The sequence below is a fragment of the Sapajus apella genome, unplaced genomic scaffold, assembly GCF_009761245.1.
Source record: "Sapajus apella isolate SASKATOON/1434 unplaced genomic scaffold, GSC_monkey_1.0 scaffold49, whole genome shotgun sequence".
In the NCBI taxonomy this organism is placed as follows: domain Eukaryota; kingdom Metazoa; phylum Chordata; class Mammalia; order Primates; family Cebidae; genus Sapajus; species Sapajus apella.
Genome location: NW_022436989.1, coordinates 10,246,151 through 10,271,454, shown reverse-complemented (window position 1 = coordinate 10,271,454; position 25,304 = coordinate 10,246,151). Strand labels below are relative to the sequence as shown.

The window sequence follows — 25,304 nt, the reverse complement described above, 5'->3', positions numbered from 1 at the left end:
ATAAGAGCTCCCTTTTCTCTGCATCCTCGCCATCTGTTTTTTTGTTTCTTTTTTAATGATAGCCATTCTGACTGGTGTAGGATGATACCTCATTGTGGTTTTAGTTTGCATTTCTCTGATGATTAGTGATGTTCAGCATTTTCTCATATATCTGTTAGCCATTTGTATGTCTTCTTTTGAAAAATGTCTATTCATGTCTTTTGCCCACTTTTTAGTAAGACTATTTGATGTTTTTCTTGTTGTTGAGTTGTTTGTTTCTTGCATATTCTGGGTGAATGAGTAATTTGATGTCAGATGAAGTGTTTGCAAATATTTTCTTGCATTCTGCAGGTAATCTCTTCACTCTGTTGATTCTTTCTTTCACTGTGCAGAAGCTTATTAGTTTTAACAAGTCTTGTTTGTCTATTTCTGTTTTTGTTGCCTGAGTTTTTGAGGTCTTAGTCATAAATTCTTTGCCTAGACCAATGTTCAGAAGAGTGTTCTCTAGGTTTTCTTCTAGTATGTTTTATAATTTTGGGTCTTAAGTCTTAACCATTCTTGAGTTGATTTTTGTATGTGGTGAGAGATAGGGGTCCAGTTTTACTCTTGTGCATGTGGTCATCTGGTTTTCCCAGCAACATTTATTGAAGAGTGTGTTCTTTCTCAAATGTATGTTCTTGTTGGCTTTGTCAAAGCCAACAAATACGGCTGTGAAGATGTAGCTTTATTTCAGGGTTCTCTGTTCTGTTCCGTTGATCTATTTGTTTTTATACCAGTACCATGCTGTGTTGATTACTATAGCCTTATAATAGAATTTGAAGTCAGGTAATATGATGCCTTCTTTTTTTCCCCCTCAGGATTTTAGGATTGTTTTCCCCTAATCCTGTGAATAATGATAGAATGACATTGGTTTTTTTTTTTTTTTTTTTTTTTTTTTTTCTTTTCTTTTTTTTTTGAACAGAGTCTCGCACTGTTCCCTGGGCTGGAGTACAATGGTGCCATCTCGGCTCACTGCAACATCCGCCTGGTGGGTTCAAGCAATTCTCCTGCCTCAGCCTCCCAAGTAGCTGGGATTACAGGCACCCGCAACCACCCTTGGCTAATTTTGTGTATTTTGAGTAGACATGGAGATTACAGATGTGAGCCACTGTACCCAGCTTACACTAGTATTTTGATAGGCGTTGCATTGAATTTGTGGATTGCTTTGGGCAGTATGATCATTTTAACAATATTAATTCTTTGGATTCATGATCATGGGATGTTTTTCTGTTTGCATCATCTATAATTTCTTTCATCAGTGTTTTGTAGTTTCCTTTGTAGAAATCTTTCATCTCCTGAGTTAAATATATTTTAATTTTATGTGGATATTGTAAATAGGATTGCCTTCTTGATTTCTTAGCTAGATTGTTATTGGTCTATAGGTATGCTACCAATTTTTGTACATTGATTTTGTATACTACAACTTTACTGAATTCATTTATCAAATAAGAGTCTTTTGTGGCATCTTTAGGTTTTGTTTGACATTAAGATCAAATCATCAGCAAATAAGGATAATTAGACTTAATCTTTTCCAGTTTAGATGCCATTTATTTCTTTCCACTGCCTGGTTGCTCTGGCTAGTCTTCCAGTACTGTGATGAATAGGAGTGGTAAAAGTAAACCTCCTTGTTTTGTTCCAGTTCTTAGAGGGAGTGCTTTCAACGTTCCCCATTCAGTATGATGTTAGCTGTGGATTTGTTGTATATGGTCTTTGTTATTTTGAGGTATGTTCCTTTTATCATTTGTTTATTGAGAGTTCTTATTATGAAGTGATGCTGAATTTCATCAAATGCTTTTTCTGCATCTACTGAGATGCTCTTATGGTGTTTGTTGTTGGTTCTGTTTATGCGATGTATCACGTTTATTGATTTGCATATGTTGAACCATCCTTGTGTTCCTGATATAAAACCCACTTAATTCCTGAACACATGCAGCCTCCCTCCCAAGACTGAACCAGGAAGAAACTGAAAACCTGAACAGAGTAATAACAAGTAGCAAAATTGAATCAGTGGCCAGGCATGGTGGCTCATTCCTGTAATCCAGCACTTTGGGAGGCCGAGGCAGGCAGATCGCTTGAGGTCAGAAGTTTCAGACCAGCCTGGCCACCATGGTGAAACCCCAACTCTACTAAAAATACAAAAATTATCTGGGTATGGTGGCACACACCAATAATCCAAGCTACTTAGGAGGCTGAGGCAGGAGAATTGCTTGAACCTTGGGGATAGAGGTTGCAGTGAGCTGGAATTGTGCCACTGCACTCCAGACCAGGCAACAGAGTGAGACTTTGAAAAAAAAAGATTTAATCAGTAATAAAAAGTGTCCCAACAATGAAAAGCCCAGATCAGATGGATTTACAGATGAATTATACTTAACAAACAAAGAACTAATACCAATCCTTCTGAAACTTTTCCAAAAAATATAAAGGAGGAGGGAATTCTCCCTAACCGATCTATGAAGCCAGTATCACCTTCGTACCAAAACCAGGCAAAGACACAACAAAAAAAGAAAACTACAGACCAGTATCCCTGATTAACCTAGACACAACAATCCTCAACAAAAATACTAGCAAACAGATTGCAACAGCACCTCTATCGATTTTTTCAAACATCAAGGCAACCATGTCAGTCTTTCTATTTAAAATCCCTTAATGGAGCCACAGTAGCTCACGCCTATAATTTCAACACTTTGGGAGGAGGCGGATCATCTGAGGTCAGGAGTTCAAGACCAGCCTGGCCAACAATGTGAAACCCTGTCTCTACTAAAATTACAAAAATTGGCCATTTATCAGGGTGGGTGCTGCTAATCCCAGCTGCTTGGAAGGCCAAGGCAGGAGAATCAGTTGAACCCAGGAGGCAGAGGTTGCAGTGAGCTGAGATCATGCCACTGCACTTCAGCCTGGTGACACAGTGAGACTGTATCTCAAAAAAAAAATAATAATAAATTAAACAAATAAATAATAAAATAAAATAAAATCCCTTAATGGCTTTTCATTGCTTTTAAGTTAAATGCGGTGCTTTAATTTGCCAAAGTATCAGTGTTTGCTGCTTCTTCTTGAGTTTAAGTTCTGTGTGGATTCTGGATATTAGTCTTTTGTTGGGGGTATAATTTTCAGATATTTTCTCCTATTCCTTAGGTTTTCTGTTTACTCTATAGATTCTTTTGCTGTGCAGATGCTTTTTAGTTTAATTAAGTTGCATTTGTCTATTTTTGTTTTTGATGCATTTGCTTTTGGGATCTTCATCATAAACTGCCTAGGCCAATGTCCAGAAGAGTTTTTTTTCTTAGGTTTTCTTCTGAGTCTTACATTTACATCTTTAATCTATCTTGAGTTAATTTTTGCACATGGTGAGAGATAGAGGTGCAGTTTCATTCTTCTGCATATGCATAGTCATTTTTTCCAGCACCATTTATTGAAGAGGTTGTCCTTTCTCCAATGTTTATTTTTGTTAACTTTGTCAATGATCAGTTGATTGTAGGTGTATGACCTTATTTCTGGGTTTTGTATTCCATTCCATTGTTCTATGTGTCTAATTTTGTACCATTACCATGCTGTTATAATTACTATGTCCTTATATATAAGTCAGGCAATGTGATGCCTCTGGATTTGTTCTTTTTGCTTAGGATTGCTTTGGCTATTCGGAATCTTTTTTGGTTCCATATGAACTTAAAGTGTACCAATGTTAACCTCATCCAAAAATAGTTTCACAGAAACATCTGGAATAATGTTTGACTAAATATCTTGGCATTATGCCTCCGCCACGTTGATATACAAAATTAGCCATCACACATAATAAGAAATATTTATGAAGTATATAGTGCACCCCAAACTTGCTCCAGTATTTCTTTTTACCGTTAACCTGGAGTTCGTGGTCAGATCTTATACTCCAGTCAGCTCTTCTCTGCCCCTGCCACATATACCCACAATCTTCTGCTTCTGTAGGTTGTCTATCTTGTTAGCCAACCTGGAATATTTGCCTCCTCATCTCGTTACCCTTCATTCCCACATACCTTCATCTTTGAAATTTTTAATTATTATTCTTGGAATATCTTAAAGACGCTTTTAAAACATGCAACTTTTTAAAACTTGGAACCCTACTTGGTTTTATTATAATTCTTCACTCATCGTCTTTTCTCTCATCAGACTATAAACACTGTCAACAGAAACATGTGCAGTAGTCCTCCTGAAAATATCCAATGGAAAATTTTGGAAACAACGCATAAGTTTTAGATTGCCCGCCATTCTGAGCAGTGCGATGAACTCTCACATCCTGCTACTTTTTCCTGCCCAGCATGTGAATCATCTCTTTGTCTCTCTGGTGCATACTGGATAGGCTACCCATCTGTTAGTCACTTAGTAACCATCTTGGTTATTAGACCGGCTGTCATGGCATTGTAGTGCTTTCGTTCAAGTAACCCTTATTTTGCTTAATAATGGCCCCAAAGCACAAAATTAATGATGCTGGCAATTTGAATATGTCAAAGAGGAGCCATAAAGTGCTTCTTTTAAGTGAAAAGGCGAATATTCTCAATAAGGGAAGAAAAACACTGTATACTACCAGGCGTGGTGGCTCACGCCTATAATCCCCACACTTTGGGAGGCCGAGGTGGGTAGATCACCCAAGGTCGGGAGTTCGAGACAAGCCTGACCAACTTGGAGAAACCCCATCTCTACAAAAAATATGAAATTAGCCGGCTATGGTGGAGCATGTCTGTAATCACAGCTACCTGGGAGGCTGAGGCAGGAGAATAGCTTGAACTTGGGAGGTGGAGGTTGCAGTGAGCTGAGATTGTGCCATTGCCCTCCAGCCTGGGCAACAAGAGCAAAACTCCATCTCAAAAAAAAAAAAAAAAAAAAACAAAAAACAAAACTGTATAGTGAAGTTGCTAAGATCTACAAAAGCAATAATTCTGTCTGTGAAATCGTGAGCAATATATTGTTATGATCATTCTATTTTCAATTAGTTACTTTTTTTAATCCCTTACGGTGTCTAATTTACATGTAAAATTTTAGTTTGTATCATCGTATGATGGACAGGGAAAAGTATAGGGTTTGGTACTATCTGTGGTTTCAGGCATCCACTGGGGGTCCTGGAACATATCAGCCATTTATAAGGAGGGACTAGTGTACTACAGAATACCTTAGATATGGTGGTGACTCAATAAATATTTATAGACTTACATCTTTATGCACATATGGTCTATTCTATTCACTGTCCATGTGAGTTGAATTCATGCTTTTCTAGGTAGCTTGCACTGGGAAGAAGATTATAAGGCTGAATAAGTTATGAGAAGATTATAGTATTGTTGGTATAAAACAGTGGCTCTCTCAGAAGCCCTTAAGGATGACATTAACTAATTAAATTTTCTATGGCTCAGGCCTACTTTTGATGTGAGCACACCATGTGACTTTGTCTCTCCGTCTGGACTCACATTAACTACATTCATGGCATGTAACACTGAGGTACTAATTTGCAGTGATAATAACTGCCTTATAACCCAAAATATTCATTTTTACAGATCAGCTTGGGAAGACACATTACAATCAGAAGATTACTTGGTAGACATACGCTCAAAGGCTTAATTGCCTGAGTTTATGATAAATCCTAATATTATGATCAATCTTGAGTTCTCTCTGAGCTGGATTGGACATCCCTCTTTGATACTTTCCCAGCCTTATGATTATCTCATTGCACTTAAGTTCCTATCATAATTGCCTATTGTCTGTAGCACAGGGCCTGCCACTTGAGATGATTCAATAGGTATTGATTGAATGACTAAATAAAGGATTGGAGGATGCTAGTAAAATTGTCCTGTTCTCTGGATAGTGTTTGAATAAGTATAATTCATATTTGTTCCTGTGAGTCTGTTTTCTATTCTATTGCTGACCAATCCCATTTCAACGTGCACATTCCTTATTTAGCTTATTTTATACCTTCAGTGAGCTCTTGGTCTATCCACAGTTTTGCAATTTAACACTAGAAAGATAATTTCATGGAGTTATTTTAATTTTTGATATATTACTAAATTTAATTGATAATTGTGTGTGTATACATGGATAGGTAGATATCCATATGTATAAGCTAATATACGTCTGTCTATATGGTTACGCTTATAGATATAGATGCCTGTCTATATGGAAATACATACATATATATATAAACTATCCATACATTATCAAAATATCATAGGGATAAGTATTATGGGTTTTAGATAATTCCCACATTCTTACTGGAACTGACCAGACTTTAGATATTCTGTAATCCCAAAATATTATGCCATTATTTCTTACTCTGTCGAGGCAGGAGAAACCACTCAGTGCCATGGTTACTAAAGATGAATTCTCTCCAAATGTCTGTTGTGTATACCCATTTGTATAAAAGGTAAAACAGTATCAAACACACACACACACACACACGGCCCAACATATACCTGCTTTAGTGTGTACATAGACTCACCAGTAAGATATTGAAGAATTGGTAACAATGATGCCTTTAGAGGAAGGAAACAGAACCACAAGAAGAGGTCGGAGGGACCTACTTTTCAGTGTATTCCTTTTTGTGTCATTTCAGCTTGCAGTGTCTTATCCCTAACTCAGAAGTGAAAATTAGCAAACCAATACATATTTTTTTTGCTTTTAAAAGACAGCTTCTGCTGTGCTTTCAAGGTTATACTTCATTGCCACTGCTGTCATGTTGGGTTGCTCTGGACAGAGAGAAGGAACGATCACACTTATCTTTGGTTTTGTTTTCCAGAACTTTGCTGGCATTAGGATGTCATGTGGGTATATCAGATGAACATGCTGAAGAAAAGGTGAAAAAAATGAAGCTACCCAAGAAGTAAGTTGAATGACTAGGCAACATTAAATGCAGAGTTTAGTGCAACCAAATAACTCTTGATGGACACACAGATGCCTTGCTTACACTGAAGCTTTAAAATTCAGATTCAAGGCTGGGCGTGGTGGATTATGCTTGTAATACCAGCACTTTGGGAGGCCAAGGCAGGCTGATCACCTGAGGTCAGGAGTTTGAGATCAGCTTGGCCAACATGGTGAAACCCCATCTCCATTAAAAATACAAAAATTGGCTGGGTGTCGTGGCACATGCCTGTAGTCCCAGATACTCGGGAGGCTGAGGCAGAAGAATTTCTTGGACTTGGGAGGCAGAGGCTGCAGTGAGTTGAGATTGTGCCACTGCACTCCAGTCTGGGCAACAGAGTAAAACTCCATCTCAAAAAAACAAACAAACAAAATTCTGATTCAGAAATTTAAACTAGCTGAATTACCCTGGGGTTACATTAAGTATCTGGTGAGACAATAGTTTCTGTCACATTGCTGAATGATGAAACAAAGCTCAGAATATATTTGGGAGTTGGTTATAAAAACTGTGTTATTTTCCCAGTATGTTTGTATGTGAACAGAGATATCTATATTTCTGAATGATTACATATAGCTTTCTACTTTCTGCCCAGAAATCTTTGTAATTTTATTTACTTTTACAATGAAAATATATTTGAGGAATAATTATGAAGCCAGCATTATCTTCCACATTTTAAGATGAGAAAATTGAGGTAGATAGATGCAGTGGAACTGGTTTGGCCTGCTGTGCTACGACCCGTGTCTATGATCCTGTTTCACTTAAGACCTCACCTTTCTTATCTGCCAATGGACATTAATAATACTTACTTAAATGGTAGCTGTTTCATATTACTTTGTTATTTATTTAAACTTAAGTATTCAAGCTACTTTTCTGAAGCACAAGACTTGTCACCGGCAGACCTGTAAATGTATTAAATAATAGCATCGAGGTAACAATCAAAGTAGCAACCCCGTGATCTCCATCAGTCACCCCAGGCCTCATGTTACCCCAGAAAAACATAAAATCCAAGTAGAGATTGTGTTTTTGCTGTGCAAATTAAGATTTAAGCAAGTCTTCTAGTTCAACATTCTGAACATTTTTGCTCAGGTGCTCCGTAAATGGGTTTATAAGAACTGCATTGTTACCTTGCACATTTTTAGGTTCTAATATTTTTCTTTGAAAATTTAAATAGTTCCAAAAGATGTGATTTTATGATACATTGTACATACTTACCTTTCAAAATGACACTTTTTCATAAACTTCGAGTGCATCTTATGAGAGCAGACCACAGTGTTTAGATATCTGCCATCATCCGTTTAAAAATGACATAAAAATGTTGATAATAGAGAATTTTACATTATTTCATTTTTCTTTTTGAACTGTATTTCCAAACTATTTCTCTTGTATATTATGCTAATAATCAATACTTTATGCTTGGCAGTCTTTGAGTACGCTATCCTACATTATAACTAAGATATATACCTAAATTGAATTTTTAATTGTTTTTGTTATCTGTGATCATAATCGTTAAGGTAAAATTTTCCTCCTGAGTTATCATATTATTTTAGTACACAGGTGCTCAAAATAACAAATTAATTTTTAATAAAAATTCATAAAAATAAAATTTTTATAGGAAATAGCTCATAGTAAGATGGATTTAGCTATTCTTTATCCACTTATGTATCCATGTACAAATAATATTTATTGATAGAGACAAGTTGGGAGATTGGTTGCATTCTTTGTTCACATAAATAATTTTTGTTATTAAGATCATTGAGTTAAGTGAACCAAAAATCATAATTGTTTATTATGAAAAATCATATTTAATGATTTTTCAGGGTGACAGCTTAATTATGCCCTTGTTCAGTTTCTTGAAAGCAAAAAATTGGAATCTACCTAATTTGCATAAGAATTCATTATCCTCTCATTAAAGTTGTTCACTCTCAGGTTTTTTTGGAAAGTATCCGAAAAAGGCATTATTAAGGCTAAAACAAAACAAAACCGAAAACCAAAAAATCAACAAACTAGTAATTATACCTGCTATTCTTTTACTTAGAAGGATAAGAAAGTAGAAATGCTAATTTCACATTATCTTTGACAGCATAATACATTTAATCAATTGTTTGTATCAAATACTATGTATGTGTATGTGTGAGTGTGTGAGCATGTGTGTGTATGTATTTGGGGTGCAATTCAACTTATTTCATGTATAGAATCTATCTGTTATAAAACCTGATTGATAAAGGCAGTTTTCACCATCAAAACAATCAGCTAAACAGAGTTATCTTTTGTCAAAAATGTCTGTTTTCTTTTTCTGTTGAAACAAATGGGTTAATAATACCTGTCCTTATGATAGTCATCTCAATTTTAATTTCTAACTTTAACAGAGGTAGATAATAGATTGTTAGAAAGGAAGATATATAGGGCATGGGGATTAAAAATAAATTTGGCTCATTGAGGAACTAATATCCTCTGCCTTCAGTATTTATTAATGCTTATTCCTTGTGTTGCTGTCACAATGCAACACAGCAATTATTTGAGAATAGGTAAAGATATGGAAAAGCTGAAGCCCTTACATGAAAATTATACTTGCACCTGCTGGCAGTCTGTATACTATTTCTAAATTTGCCATTAGATAACAATTTTATTCTTTCTCTGTTGATGGAAATCTTCATAATAACAGGTATTCATATGTATGCAGATCAGCACAAGCCTAAAATGGGGATTTTTTTTTAACAACCATTTTGCGAACAATTTGGCAACGTGTGAAATTAAACACTTACACATCTTGCTCCCCAGCAGTTCCACTCCTGGAGATATGCCCTAGAGACAATTTGCACCAACAAACAGGCAAACTACTGTTCATAGCAACATGATTTAGAACAACAAAAAAATAAGGGGAAAGTTACAGGAGGTGGGAGGAATATTCTTTAATAAGAAAATGAGTCGCCGGGCGCGGTGGCTCACGCCTGTAATCCCAGCACTTTGGGAGGCCGAGGCGGGTGGATCACGAGGTCAAGAGATCGAGACCATCCTGGTCAACATGGTGGAACCCCGTCTCTACTAAAAATACAAAAATTAGCTGGGCATGGTGGCGCATGCCTGTAATCCCAGCTACTCAGGAGGCTGAGGCAGGAGAATTGCCGGGACCCAGGAGGTGGAGGTTGCGGTGAGCCGAGATCGCGCCATTGCACTCCAGCCTGCGGAACAAGAGCGAAACTCCGTCTCAAAAAAAAAAAAAGAAAAAAAAAAAAAAAAGAAAATGAGTCAAGTTGGATATAGTCTAATAATAAAATCAAGGAAACATAAATGACAACATAGATGAACCTAAAAAATAATAAGGGTGTAAAAAACATATCCTATAAGGTAACACCATCTTTGAGGCTCAATAGTAAGTAAAACTAAAAAATATAAACTAAATACATCTTTTAGAGATATATACTTTGATAAGGACTGATTTTTTACAATCAATGAAATTGTAATTCTCGATAGTAATTATCTTTGGTACAGAATATAGGCAGAGATGTAAGCTGGGGAGGAGCACACAGATAGATGTAATATTGTTGGTCATGTTCTAATTATCCACTTGGTGATGGATTAATGAAGCTAATTTTATTATAATGCTTTGAAGCGTATACTTTTATAGTTATTTTGTAATGACTTCTAAAAATAAAATGTGATGACAGCTATAAATTGAGATATACCATTAGTCATAACATGTAAATGGATTAAATTCTCCATATGCATAACAGAAATTGTTAGATTGGATTCAAAAAAAATAACATGGTATACTGCTATAGGAGGTACATCAAGAACTTTAGGACATGGAAAAGTTGAAAATAATGAGAAAATGATATACCAGGCAACACTGCTCAAAATGAAACTGATGTACTTTCCTTCTATCAGTTTCTACATAAAACAAAATTGCCCTTAAAGCAAAATTAATAATAAGGAAAGAAGATCACTAGATGGAGGATCAGGAAAACAAGCATCATGCTATAATACTACTCATGTGTACACCAAGTAAAACAGCTTCAAAAACCAATAAAAAAAAATAGTAGATTTTCAAAAAGAAATAGACAAATATACAATCAGTGATAGATCTAAGACAACTCTCAGAAACTGATATGTATAAGAGATAAATATTAACAAAGATTAATAAAAATATAAACACACACCAATTAAAAGCTTGACATATATAAAATGCTACATGCATGAAACATTTATAAAATTTAATATCCTTTAGGACATGAGACACTGATATCGTAAAGATCACATCTACTGTATCACAAAAAATAACAGAAAAAAATCATAACAAATCAGGATACATTTAGACATTAAAAATATACTTGTAGGCCAGGGATGGTGGCTCACGCCTGTAATCCCAGCACTTTGGGAGGCCTAGGTGAGTGGATCACGAGGTCAGGAGTTCAAGACCAGCTTAGCCAACATGATGAAACCCCGTCTCTACTAAAAATATAAAAATTAGCTGGGCGTGGGGGTGGGCACCTGTAATCCCAGCTACTCGGGAGGCTGAGGAAGAGCATAGCTTGAACCCAGGAGGCGGAGGTTGCAGTGAGCCGAGATGGTGCCACTGCACTCCAGCCTGGGTGACAGAGTGAGACTGTGTCTCAAAAAAATATACTTCTAAATAGGCTATGGATCAAGCATATCACCTGGAAACTTATTTACCACTCTGCCTTTGTTTTTTTCTGATTTAAAAAGATAACTCATATTTTTTGATCTTGCTAAATAAACCTTTCCTTTTTTCTTGCCTTGATAATCTTATAAAAGGATGTCAAGACCAATTTTTTTAAAAAATTAGTATTTTTATTTTGTTTATTTTTTAGGTTCATGAATACAAATTGGATACATTTATGGTATGCAATATGGTATTTTGAATATGTAAATGTTGTGGAATGGCTAAATCGAGCCAATTAACATATTTATTAGCTCACATAATTTCTTTTTTTTTTTTTTTGGTAAGAACACTTAAAATCTACTCTCTTAGCAATGTTGAATATATAATACATCATTATTAACTATATTAACCATGCTGTACAATAGATAGCTCTTGAATTTCTCTGTCATGGAAATTTTACAACATAATAATGGAAAAGGAAAATATTTCATAATAAAACATATGGATTGCATATATAAGGTATTACTTGGAGAAAGTAAAAGAAAATAAATTATAATAAGAGCAATACCAATGAATTTGCAGGGGGTGGCATGAAATATAAACACCAATGATGCCAAGAGCTTGTTTTAAAAACCTGCTAAGCAGGGGAGAGGACACTGAAAAGATTGACAAAGGAAAAAGAAAAAAAATTTGTTAGCAAACTTAGGAATATTTTGAAAAGTGTAATAAATGTTCATCAAAACAACTATTTAAAGGTAAAAGTATGGACAATTGTGTAGAATAATATAAAAACTGATCCAATAAGAAAGAAAATGTGAATAGAATTATAACTAGTAAAGGAATTGAATCAAACACACACACACACACACACCCACCCCCCCCAAACAACTTTTCTATTGATTTCTATGAATACAGATAATCTCAGTTTATTTTTTGATGATATGACTTTCATATCAGATCAAGACACTATGAAAAAGGGGAATTATAATCCATTGTTAGAAGTACAGATGCGAAAGTGCTAAATAATGTACTGTTAAACAACTCAGTAGTGTATTAACAAAGTATAATATGACCAAGCTGAGTTTATTCTAGTAGTGAAAAGACAAGTTGACATTAGAAAGTGTATCTATTAAATTCATGCCTAATAAAGAAGAAAATTCATATGACCATCCCAATATATTTAGAAGTAAATAATTCATAAGATTTTTTATTTCTAAGCATATATACTCTTAGAAGGCAATAATCTGACAGAATCTTTTAACTTAACAAAGGCCAACAGAAACCAATAATCTATAAGGTAAACCCCCAATTTTTCCTTTAAGGTCCAGGAATGAGGCAATATAAGCCACTACTACTTGATGTATTCAATATGCCAATGCAATGAGACAAGAAAAAACTCATGAGGCTTAGAAAGGAAAAAAACCAAATTGTCATCAATAGCAGGTAATATTATTGCATAGGAGAATTTACAGAATTATTTCTAACAATAATAGGACCCATGACCATCTCCTTAACCTTGCTTTATTTCTTTCTAATTATGCTTCTACACTTGATATTATTTATTTTTCATGTCCTCTAATCTGAAATACACACTTACTAAAAAAAACTCTGTGCATCAAAAGCAGCTGTTAAGACTTGCAGAACAATATCAAGAACTCCTAAAATTTTTTTTTCCGTTTATTTATTTTATTGCATTTTAGGTTTTGGGGTACATGTGAAGAACATGCAAAATTGTTGCATAGGTACACACGTGGCAGTGTGATTTGCTGCCTTCCTCCCCATCACCTACATCTGGCATTTCTCCCCTTGCTATCTCTCCCCAGCTCCCCACCCCCCACCGTCCCTCCCCTGTTTCCCCCCAACTGACCCCAGTGTGTAGTGCTCCCCTCCCTGTGTCCATGTGTTCTCATTGTTCAACACCTGCCTATGAGTGAGAACATGCGGTGTTTGATCTTCTGCTCTTCTATCAGTTTGCTGAGAATTATGGTTTCCAGGTTCATCTATGTCCCTACAAAGGACCCAAACTCATTGTTTTTGATGGCTGCATAATATTCCATAGTGTATATGTGCCACATTTTCCCTATCCAGTCTATCGTCGATGGGCATTTGGGTTGGTTCCAGGTCTTTGCTATTGTAAACAGTGCTGCAATGAACATTCATGTGCATGTGTCCCTATAGTAGAACGATTTGTAATCCTTTGGATATATACCCAGTAATGGGATTGCTGGGTCAAATGGAATTTCTGTTTCTAGGTCCTTGAGGAATTGCCACACTGTCTTCCACAATGGTTGAACTAATTTACACTCCCACCAACAGTGCAAAAGTGTTCCTATTTCTCAACATCCTCTCCAGCATCTGTTGTCTCCAGATTTTTTAATGATCGCCATTCTAACTGGCGCGAGATGGTATCTCAATGTTGCTTTGATTTGCATTTCTCTAAGAACTCCTAAAAATTAATAAAAAGATGCCCAAATAGAAAAATGAGCAAAGGATATGAATATAATTCATGAAAGAGAAAACCTGCATATCAAATAAGTATATGAAAGATGCTCAACCTCAGTAATAATCAAGGAAATGTAAATTCAAATCACAATGAAAAGCTATTTCATCCCCACTGGGTGAGAAAAAATGGAAGACTATGTAAATTAGTACAACTACTATGCAGATTGATTTAGCCTAATCTTATAAACCTTATCAAGTTGAATGTGACCTATTCCTTTTCCAGACATAAACTTTAGAGAAACTTTTGTACTCATGCAAAACAAACCTGAAAGGAATATTCATTGGAGCATAGATTATAATGGCACTGAATTGGAAACAGTTTAAATTTCCATCAAATTCCCATCAATCCCTTAAGAATATAAATATAGTTTTTACAGATTTATATAATGACATACTATAGAGCAGTGAAAATGAATTAACTGTAGCTAGATAGAGTCAATGGACAAATTTCAAAAATACTACTTAGAGCCAAAAAAAAAAAAAAAAGCATGTTACTGAAAAGGTGGTACAGTGTAATACCATTTGAAGTTTAAGAACATAAGCTACAATTCTACAGAAAATTCATAGAGTCAGATATATGGAAGAACAGTATAAAAATCATGTCTAGGAATAGTCAATTTCAAATTCAGAGTAATAATTCTCTCTGGGGATAAGGAGGGGATTGGAATTGAGGTGGTAACAGAAGGAGATCTTCAAGTGTATTCATATTTTTGATACTTTTGCATAGGCCTGAAAATTTTCATAGTAATAACAAAGAGGTGATTGATAACTGAATCCAGGTTTTAATCAACTAAAATACAATGTTAGTGGGAAAGAGGAGATAGTAGATATAACCGTAGATATAACCAGTCTTTAAGAAGTTCAGTGAAGATGGTATTCATTTCAGAAGGAAATCGTGATTAAAGTTTTTTTGTCTGGGCGTGGTGGCTCACACCTGTAATCCCAGCAATTTGAGAGGCCGAGGTGGGCGGATCAGTTGTGGTCAGGAGAACCAGTCTGACCAACATGGTAAAACTCCATCTCTACTAAAAATACAAAAATTAGCCGGCTGTGGTGGCACACATCTGTAATTCCAGTTACTCGAGACGCTGGGGCAGGAGAATTGCTTGAACCTGAGAGGCAGAGGTTGCAGTGAGCCGAGATCACACCACTGCACTCCAGCCTGGGTGACAGAGCGAGACTCTGATACAAACATACACACACACGCACACACACACACACACACACAGAGTTTTTTTTTTTTTATAAAGCATAGAAGACACGTGAGCATGTTTATGTAAATAGTGGGAAGAAACCAGAGGGGATGAATTTTAAAGGAGATAGGTGATGATTAAGCGCAAGATTTCTTTTTTTGTTTTGTTTTGTTTTTTTTTTTTTTTTTGAGACGTCATCTTGCACTGACTCCCAGGCTGAAGTGCAGTGGCGCGATCTCGGCTCACCACAACCTCTGCCTCTCAGGTTCAAGCAATTCTCCTGCCTCAGCCTCTCAAGTAACTGGGATTACAGGCACCTGCCATCATGCCTAGCTAATTTTTGTATTTTTAGTAGAGATGGGGTTTCACCAACTTGGCCAGGCTGATCTTGAACTCTTGACCTTGTGATCCACCTGCCTCGGCCTCCCAAAGTGCTGGGATTACAGGCATGAGCCATTGCGTCCAGCAAGATTTCTTATTTCTTATTTCCACCCTCGTCCTGGTGTCTTGAATTCTACCTTCCAAGGGACTTAAATACTGACTGGATTAGGGAGAAGAAGACGTAGACAAAGCCTAGTGGATGATTTACATTATCCTTCTTCTTCTTCTTCTTTTTTTTTTTTTTTTTTGTTTGGTTTTGTTTAGAGACAGGGTTTCACCATGTTGGCCAGGCTGGTCTTGAACTCCTGACCTCAGGTGATCCACTCGCCTTGGCCTCCCAAAGTGCTGGGATCGCAGGCGTGAGCCACCATGCCTGGCTGATTTACATTCTTCTCAACATTCTGTATGGATGCACAGGCCATATAATCTAGATACAACCTAGATACACTGATAAAAGTAGATTAGAAATTCTCTTAGCTTTTCTAAAAATACATTATTTAAGCAAAATATAATCTTCACAAGAGGAGTAACTTTTGGTTAAAGTCTTGATAAGAACCAGTATTGTCTCCTACCAGGTTTACCTCTGTCATTTCTAAGTTTGACTCTTACTTTCCTTTGCTGAAAGCATGTATTTCCTGAGTGCCAAGTTTCATGTGATACGCCTATGCATTTTAAGTTGCTTTTGTGTAACTATTAGAAATATGGTCGATTCTTACCTGCAACCCTTGGGCTATGATCTGTGAATGAGCAGTATCATAGCATAATAACATTTCCACAGCCCAGAATATTTCTACTACTGTCTCTTTTGCATATATTTTAGAGACATTTTGATAATCAGTCAAGTTCTGTATATTAGATGGAATTAGATGCTATATTCCCTATTAAAAATAGCCAGTTTTTATACTGTGCAGTCAGTGGAGCTGGAAGTCATTATCCTCAGTAAACAAATGCAGGAACAGAAAACCAAATACTGCATGTTCTCACTTATGAGTAGGAGCTGAACAGTGAGATCACATGGACACAGGGAGGGGAGCAATACACACTGGGGCCTGTAGGGGGTGGGGTGGTGGGAGGGAGAGCATTAGGAAAAAGAGGTAATGCATGCTGGGTTTAATACCTAGTTAATGGGTTGATAGGTGCAGTAAACCACCATGGCACACATGTACCTACCTAACCTGCACATCCTGCTCATGTACCCTGGAACTTAATAAAAATGAATTTTTTAAATAGCCATTTTTTGTGTACATCCTGCAATTTTAAATTCATGTACCCCAGAATTTAAAATAAAAATAAAAAATTTTTAAAACAACCAATTTCTGAGATAATTTAACTGAAAATTCTTAAGAATTTTTGAAGAATGGATGATTCACTGTAGTTTTTGTCTCTTTTTTCCTGTATCTCCTTTATCCTTCTCAAAATAAACAAGAGTACAACACACTATCATCTATTCTTAATTTCGCACATCTTCCCTCATTTATTGTTGCTAAACCCTTGACACACTGCATAGTTTGATGAGCCTAGAGTTAAATTATTATATGAATAAAGAAATGTACAACTGAAAAGAAATCCATTCACTCCAAGAGCTTGTGGTCCTCAATATCTCATATGCCTAATTGAGCGTTTGAGATTGTTCCAAAGGCTGTAGATTTAAATGAAAATAAAATTCTGTCTGAATATCAATGGCATTTATTTAAACTTTCATTTAGCCCTTATCTGTTACTAAATCAACAGGAAACACAGCAAGTCAGAGGCTGCTTAAGTCCCAGCACTTTCAGAGGCTGAGGTAGTCGAATCACCTGAGGTCAGGGGTTTGAGACCAGCCTGGCCACCGTGGTGAAACTACTAAAAATACAAAAACTAACCGGACGTGATGGCAGGCACCTGTAATCCCAGCTTCTTGGGAGGCTGAGGTGAGAGAATCACTTGAGCCTTGGAGGTGGAGGTTGCAGTGAGCCAAGATCGCACCATTGCACTCCAGCCTGGGCAACAAGAGCGAAACTCTGTCTCAAAATAAAAAAATAAAAAAATTTTAAAAAGCATATTACAATCATCTGAGAGGTCTCTAAAACTACTGCTAGGTTTTTTGCTCTTCCCAACATGGCCTTACCCCTAATGCTGTGAAGCTACTGCGTGAGATAGGAAATTGTATGATGTCTCTCAGACACAGTAGGGCAGATAAAAGGCTGAGAATGGTACGCTTGATTGTGTGTGTGTGTACATTTAAAATGACTTTCTGAAATGAATGCATTAGATACTGAATGTGTACCCATATGTATACTGTTTATATAGACACAAGCACATGTACAAAATTTAGTTTTTGTAAATATTTACCTAAGTGAAAAATGGTTTAGAAATACAGTTGGATTTTTCTGTAAAGATGAGGCACTGTAATTATGAAGAAAAATAAAACTCTTATATACTGTCTTTATGTGTAGTGGGTAAATTTCACAGATCACAAATTTTAAAATGCACCAGTGTGCAGTGTTCTTCATTTTCTCTGATTGGGCTTAATTTAGGATTTAAATCCAATGGGCCTTGTAGCCAGAATGCAGCCTGATAGTGGCAAATTAATTCTAGTTTGTTTAGGGCGAATATAATTAAATCAATATTTTCCGTATCTAGTCTCACCTTTAGGTCTTAATTCCAATGATATCATCTCAAGCGGCCTTCCTCAACTTCTTTAAAATTGTACCCTATTTAAAAATGTACTTCCTCCTAGCCCCCTTTCCTACCTTATTTTTCTTCATAGCATTTAAATCTTCTAACATAGAATTATATTACTCTTAATTTGGTTTAGTGCTTGATTACCCATTGGAATGTAATTTCTATAAAGAGATTTTTTTTTTGAGATGAAGTCTGTCTTTGTCACCCAGGCTGGCGTGCAGTGACAGGATCTCGGCTCACTGCAACCTCCGCCTCCGATGTTGAAGTGATTCTCCTGCCTCATCTTCCCGAGTAGCTGGGACTACAGGCACGCGCCATTACACCCAGCTAAATTTTTGTATTTTTAATAGAGACAGGGTTTCACCATGTTGGCCAGGATGGTCTCAATCTCCTGACCTCGTGATCCGCCCACCTCAGCCTCCCAAAGTCCTGGGATTACACGCGTGAGCCACCGTGCCCGGCCCACATTTTTGTCTCTAATATTCATAATGTATTATTAGTTCCTAGAATAGCACCTGAAAGCATTCTACTGCTGAATGAATATTTGACGGTGAAATTGAACACAAGGTTTATCCCCGTCTTACTCCCAGGGCTGCTTATGTTCTGGGCACTCACCTGATAGGGAGGAGACGTTCAGTCCTTGTCCATTCTCATCTGAGTTTGCTGTCATCGACTGAATGGTCTTCATTCACCTCTGCTGACATTTTCTGGGATGTATATATTCTGGACCAATTTGGTACTGAGTTCACATTGGGTGCCCTCCTCACCTCTGTAAGTCAGTTCCTTCTTGTTCCTCATCCAGGTCTCATTAGGAGTGCTGGAAACCTAAGAATGCTCTCTCTGGCTGCTTGGAGATTACAGCTTATCAGTGGAGAGAGAAGGAAGGGTTGTCACAGTCCTATCAGCCTGAAATTAGTTTGTCAGCATGTCTGTACTGTTCACGGGTTTGGATCTGTGAAATTATGTGACCTGGCCATTTGGCTGAGTACAATCTGAGAAGCAAGATGGAAGTTCACTTTGGCTCTGGGGTCTATCCGATCCTCACTTGGGCAGAAGGGTGGGGAGAACTTGCTTCCTCTGGCTCTTCCCTGCTCTAGGCTCTGGAATTTTCAGCCTATCTTAGACTGGAGGCCCTGGGTTCTTTATCTGTTCTTTTCTGTCCTAAAGCATAAGGGCTTTGTTCCTTTGGTATTCAAAAGCAGAGATTTTAATATCATAGGGCCCTGCTATAAAGATCTTTATCTCTGCATTGAATTTTCAAAGACATTTTAAAATCCAAATGCCAAGTATAGGTTTTTTTCCCCCTCTCTCTCTTGAAATGCCTCCTTCTTGAGAGCAGTGGATACTTCATGGTCTTGTTTCAAAGGAGCTGAGGAGTAGAGGAAGGCCTTCAAGTAAAAAAGGAGTTGTTTGGGGTTGGGGGAGTAGGGCACATTTTCATATTACACATTTTTATTTAAAAACAAAAAAAAGTTAAAAAGTAGAAGAAATAGAACGCTTGTTTTCTCCCTTTAATTTCTACATTGAAATTAATCCTTCTGAATTTGTTTTCTGGAGAATGATTCTGAATATTCTCTATACCTTTTCTGTGAAAATGTCAGGCTAGTATTCATTTCTAGTATATGTGCTTTCAGCAAAACTTGCTCTTCATGTCTCTGGTGTGCGGTCATCTGAGATTTCCATTGTTCCAAGGTACTTGAAGGGCTGATTTGGCTTTGAAATTTACAGCTGACATTCCCTGAACTTGGATGTAGTCTTTACATGTTTATGGTACATCTTTCACAATATAATGATTTCCAAGCTTCATTTAACTTGATTTATATTAAACAAGTAACCTTGGGAGGTTGGGGTGGCTTTAAAAAAAACAAACAAAAAAAGGCTTGGTGCTGTTTTTGGTATTCTGCCTTGTTTTTGTTAAATCACATTAATTGGCCCTTTAATAATATTACACTGAGCACTAGTTTTAAAGCCTCATCTGGAATACCTGCTTAGGAAAATGTGGGTCACATGGGAATGTAGCACAAAACTGAGCTGCAATTTAACCTGACAGTTCCTCAGTGGAGCCAGGCACTGTCAATTTCTGGTTTGTATCTTTGGTGATTGGATACAAATGGAATGGAGAATTTGTCAGGATTTTTGTTGTTTGATTTTGTTTTCAGAGGTATTTTAAAAAGAAATTTTACTATCAGGAAAGTGAAGCCTAGACTGTTAGGTGTTTTATTACCCTCAATGTTGTTTTATTCTTTTTTATTATATTTTATTAAATTATGTAGTTGCCAACATAAAACTAAGTGCTAATAACTATTTCGATACTTTGTAAAGTGAGCATATTGAATTGTGTGTTTAACTTCATATATATTCCTCATAAGCTAATTTTGTAGGATGATTGATGGCACAGAGAATTTGCATATTAAAGTAAGTGGGTAAAAGCTACATATGTCTATTAAATAAATAGGAGGAGAGAAAAATCTGTTGGCTGATTCTGGCAGAAGTTTCTCATGATGTTTGAGAAAGTAGAATGTAATACAGAGACATCTTAACATGAGCTCTACGTTTTTTGTATTAATATAATAATAATGCTACGTTTTTCCATTTTGGTGGCTATAAATTTTTACTTTTCAGGAGTTATTTTACTATTTTTTTCCTTTATTTAGTTTAACTTTTTAGAAATCAATCTGAAATTTTACTTGAAACCATTGAGCTTCTGATTCATGTCAATTACATTTGATTCAAAACACTTTATTTTTAACCACAAGAAGATAATAATTCATATTAGCAGTTGGTTGTCCTTTGTGTACCGAACTAAATTGTGTTAATAAGGTGAAATGGACATTGTTTAAGTGCATTTATTTACTTTTAAATATATCTCATTTTGATATAATGATTTAGTTCTTAGTTCCTTTGTTAGAATGTACAGAAAAATAGTTTTTAAAATTATTGCCGCTACCATTAATTCATATTGGTGAAATGATGATGTCAATAGTTTTATCCATTATAATTGGTTAAAGTCCATGAATTTCATAGATATTCATATTTATTTTTACTGTACAAGTGATTTGTTGTTTAAAATAGGTAGAAATAAAAAGGTTCAGGTGAAATGAGCATAACTATAATTCTGATGGGATTATTAGCCATTTAAAAAAACAATTCTAAGCTTCAAATCCTTTCTTGTACAGGGTATAGAGAGAAGAAAGTAAAATAAGTTACAATTTACATATGAAAACGAATGTGGACAAATTATTGGGCTAATTAAACAGATGCAAATGCATTTCCGTAAGTTTTCATTGAGATCACAGATTAAAGCTATTCTAGAAGAAATCTGTATGGGAAGAAGAAAACTTAGAAAATAAAGATGAATGATTATGTCAATATTATCCAGCTTCACACATTAGTAGAACTTGTCTGTAAGTTTTTATTTGGAAGGACCTCCTTCCCACCTTCCACCTTTCAAAAGTACTTCCTCATTCCAGGAGATATTGCAAGAAATTCTACCATTAAAAATTGATTTCCGGAAAGGATCACTGCTCTTTGGGAATGCATGTATCCCTCATTAGGGTCGTAGTGGCTCTAATCAGTGATTCGCAGGTGAATATGGAAACTTCATCTGTGTGGCCTCCATGGCTGCTAGATGGGATCAAGGCTGTTGAGAGATTGTATGCTGCCTTATGCTGGGTGACTATGGGCCAGTTGTGAGGAGTGAGAAGTAGTTGTGGGGGAGTAAGGAGTAAGGAAGTACAAAGACTGGGCTATTCATTGTGTACCCTGAGGCTGCCTCCAGCAACTGTTAAACTTGGAAATTAGGCTACGGTAGCTTGATTACCTGTTGGTGCATTTGAAAGGTACTGGGAGCTTTCTCTTGAAAAAAAAAAAATTCCAGGCCAGGAGTGGTGGCTCATGCCTGTAACCCCAGCAATTTGGGAGACTGAGGCAGGAGGATTGCTTGAGACCAGATGTTGAAGATCAGCCTGGGCAGCAAAGTGAGACTCCCGTCTCAAAAAATAACAAAAATAAAAACCAAAAACATGTAAAAATATATATATAACCAAAATATGTACAATTTCTATAGATATATGAATGTTTTTGGTTTTTTTAAGTACATAAATATATCTATATATTCTAAAGAAAATACTTTCCAAATAAGAACTTATATTTTTAGTTGTGATTCCAGTTTATAGGTTTTTCTGTTTACATGTCAGAAATCTGTCAAATGCAATGATTTATATGAGTTGTTAAAAAAATTCCCACATGGCTTCTTTATGAAAAAACAGAAGCTGTGGTTAATTGTCCATACATACAGAGCTTTTATGTAAAATGGAACAAAATTTAATGTCCATAAATTTGACTTATATAAATGTAAATTGAATGACATACACCAGTAATTTGCTCTAATTGTGACAATCTGATCCGCTCAAAAGAAAACATTTGTAAAGCTTTTGTCTACAGAAGTTACTTTTTTTTGTCTACAGATAGATAAAATGCTTTTTTTTTTTTTTTTTTTTGTGACAGAGTCTTCCATTATCACCCAGGCTGGAGTGCAGTGGCCCAATCTTGACTCACTGCCATCTCCACCTCCCAGGTTCAAGCGATTCTCCTGCCTCATCCTCCCAAGTAGCTGGGATTACAGGTGTGCACCACCATGCCCAGCTAATTTTTTTTGTATTTTTTGGTAGAGATGGGGTTTTGCCATGCTGGCCAGACTGGTCTTGAACTCCTGGCCTCAAGTAATCCACCTGCCTCGACCTCCCAAAGTGCTGGGATTACAGGCATGAGCCACTGTGCCCAGCCTTTAGTTAAATTGCTTATAATATATGGGATGTTTTATAATAAAATAGAAGTAATTAAGCTAAAGCCAGGTTTATTCAACCTTTAAAAAGTTATTTATTGCTGTAATATATTGATTCATTCAGCAGATTTTTACTGAACGCCTACCATGTATTGGTCACTAGTCTAGGTGCAGGAGGGTCACTGTGAATAAAATGGGCTAACTCCCTACTCCCTGCTTTCAAGGAGCTTGCCTTGTAATGATGCCAGTCATAGCCCAGAGTAGTAGTTTATTTTTTTTATTTTTTATTTTTTTTTGAGACGGAGTTTCGCTCTTGTTACCCAGGCTGGAGTGCAATGGCCCAATCTCGGCTCACCGCAACCACCGCCTCCTGGGTTCAGGCAATTCTCCTGCCTCAGCCTCCTGAGTAGCTGGGATTACAGGCACGCGCCACCATGCCCAGCTGATTTTTTGTATTTTTAGTAGAGACGGGGTTTCACCATGTTGACCAGGATGGTCTTGATCTCTTGACCTCGTGATCCACCCGCCTCGGCCTCCCAAAGTGCTGGGATTACAGGCATGAGCCACCGCGCCCGGCCAGTAGTTTATTTTTAAGATAATTTATAGTTTATTTTCAAGAGCATTTTCTCACGTTTATTTTTATTTATTTATTTATTCTGAGATGGAGTCTTGCTCTGTCACCCAGGCTGGAGAGCAGTGGTGTGATCATGGCTCACTGCAATCTCTGCTCACTGGAATCTCCACCTCCTGCGTTTAAACTATTCTCCTGCTTCAGCCTCTCGAATAGCTGGGATTACAGGCACCTGCCACCACGCCTGGTTAATCTTTGTATTTTTAGTAGATACTGGGTTTTACCATGTTGGCCAGGCTGGTCTTGAACTCCTGGCCTCATGTGATCTGCCACTGTTGATCTCCCAAAGTGCTGGGATTACAGACGTGAGCCACTGCACCCGGCCTTTTCTGACATTTATTTTTAAGAGCATTTTCTCATGTTTTAGTAATTAATTTTGTAACTTAGCATAATTACCTGGTGAATGTTCTTGAGTTGAAGATGCATGTATGTCTATATTAATTTGGTAAATAAAAATTAATTCTTTCAACAACTACGTATCAGAAGGCTGTTATCTGCTGGGAACTGTTTTAAGGATAACGGCAGTTAGAAAAATGAATCAGAAACAGACCCTGACCTCAAGGTATAGTCAGAAATGGGGAATACAACAGTGACAGAAGAATGAAAGGAAAGCAGTTATAAAATAGGCTTTCTGCCAATCTCAGTGGTTAAATAAAATGAAATACTACGTGTGTGGAGCAGAGCAGTACTCTTGCTCTTATATGTGTGGGTTGAAAAGTTAATATTTTCAACTTTGTATTTCTTCCAACGAGTAAAACTTATACCTGTTTTATTATGATAGTAACTTCTCTCTCCAGCCTAGAATGTAGAAGGATTTTTCTGCTAAGAGATCCTTGGACTCTAGGGAAATAAAATGCGATCATATTTTAGATGATTATATAGCTGAGATTTTCTTTACTTTGTAGTCTCTATCTTATTTAAAGGCTTCCTAAAAAATGTAACTAGCAGTGACAATAAGGAAATAAATTACGAATACATTTAAATTTCCCTGTAGAATAAGAAATATCTGAAAGGACATAATGATTTATGAAATAAATATTACATTAATCTAACATTTAACAGTTGAAGAAAAAATGCAGACTTCACAGAAAATCTCTAAAATATTTTAATAAGTAACCAATATTTTTATTTAGACTAAACAGAAGCCTCAGCTATTAGGAACACAAACAATGACAGGACAGGTCCTTTTCATCTTTAAGAGACAGGCATGTCATCCCATTTCTGTCTTATTGATGTAAAAATGAAAACACAAAGATTATATGGCTTTTCCATCTGATCAGTTATAGCTAAAGTGGAAGGAACCCAGGCTTATGGTCTGGTACTTCACCAGTGGTTACCACTGTGGTTTATGGAACAACTGCAGTGAGGTAGGGCTGTAAAATGATGTTTCCAGGGGTTTTTGTGAAAAGGCCAATTGTATACCAATTTCTTTGTCTTTGATGCATAGTTACCAGCTGACAAGCGGATACAAGCCTGCCCCTATGGACCTGAGCTTTATAAAACTCACCCCGTCTCAGGAAGCAATGGTGGACAAGTTGGCAGAAAACGCGCACAACGTGTGGGCCCGGGATCGAATCCGGCAGGGGTGGACTTACGGCATCCAACAGGTACCTAGGAATTAGCTCCGTGGCATGTGC

The 25,304-nt window shown here is 36.6% G+C and overlaps 1 protein-coding gene across 12 annotated transcripts in view; it reads left to right on the top strand.

Annotated features, from left to right (window-relative positions):
• Window positions 1–25,304, top strand: part of RYR2 (ryanodine receptor 2) — a 784,407-nt gene that overhangs the window by 466,494 nt on the left and 292,609 nt on the right. For all 12 annotated transcript variants that reach the window (XM_032242431.1, XM_032242430.1, XM_032242419.1 and 9 more), the window contains 2 exons: window positions 6,770–6,853; window positions 25,115–25,274. In XM_032242431.1, coding sequence (XP_032098322.1) covers window positions 6,770–6,853; window positions 25,115–25,274 — 244 coding nt within the window. The remainder of the gene's footprint in view (window positions 1–6,769; window positions 6,854–25,114; window positions 25,275–25,304) is intronic.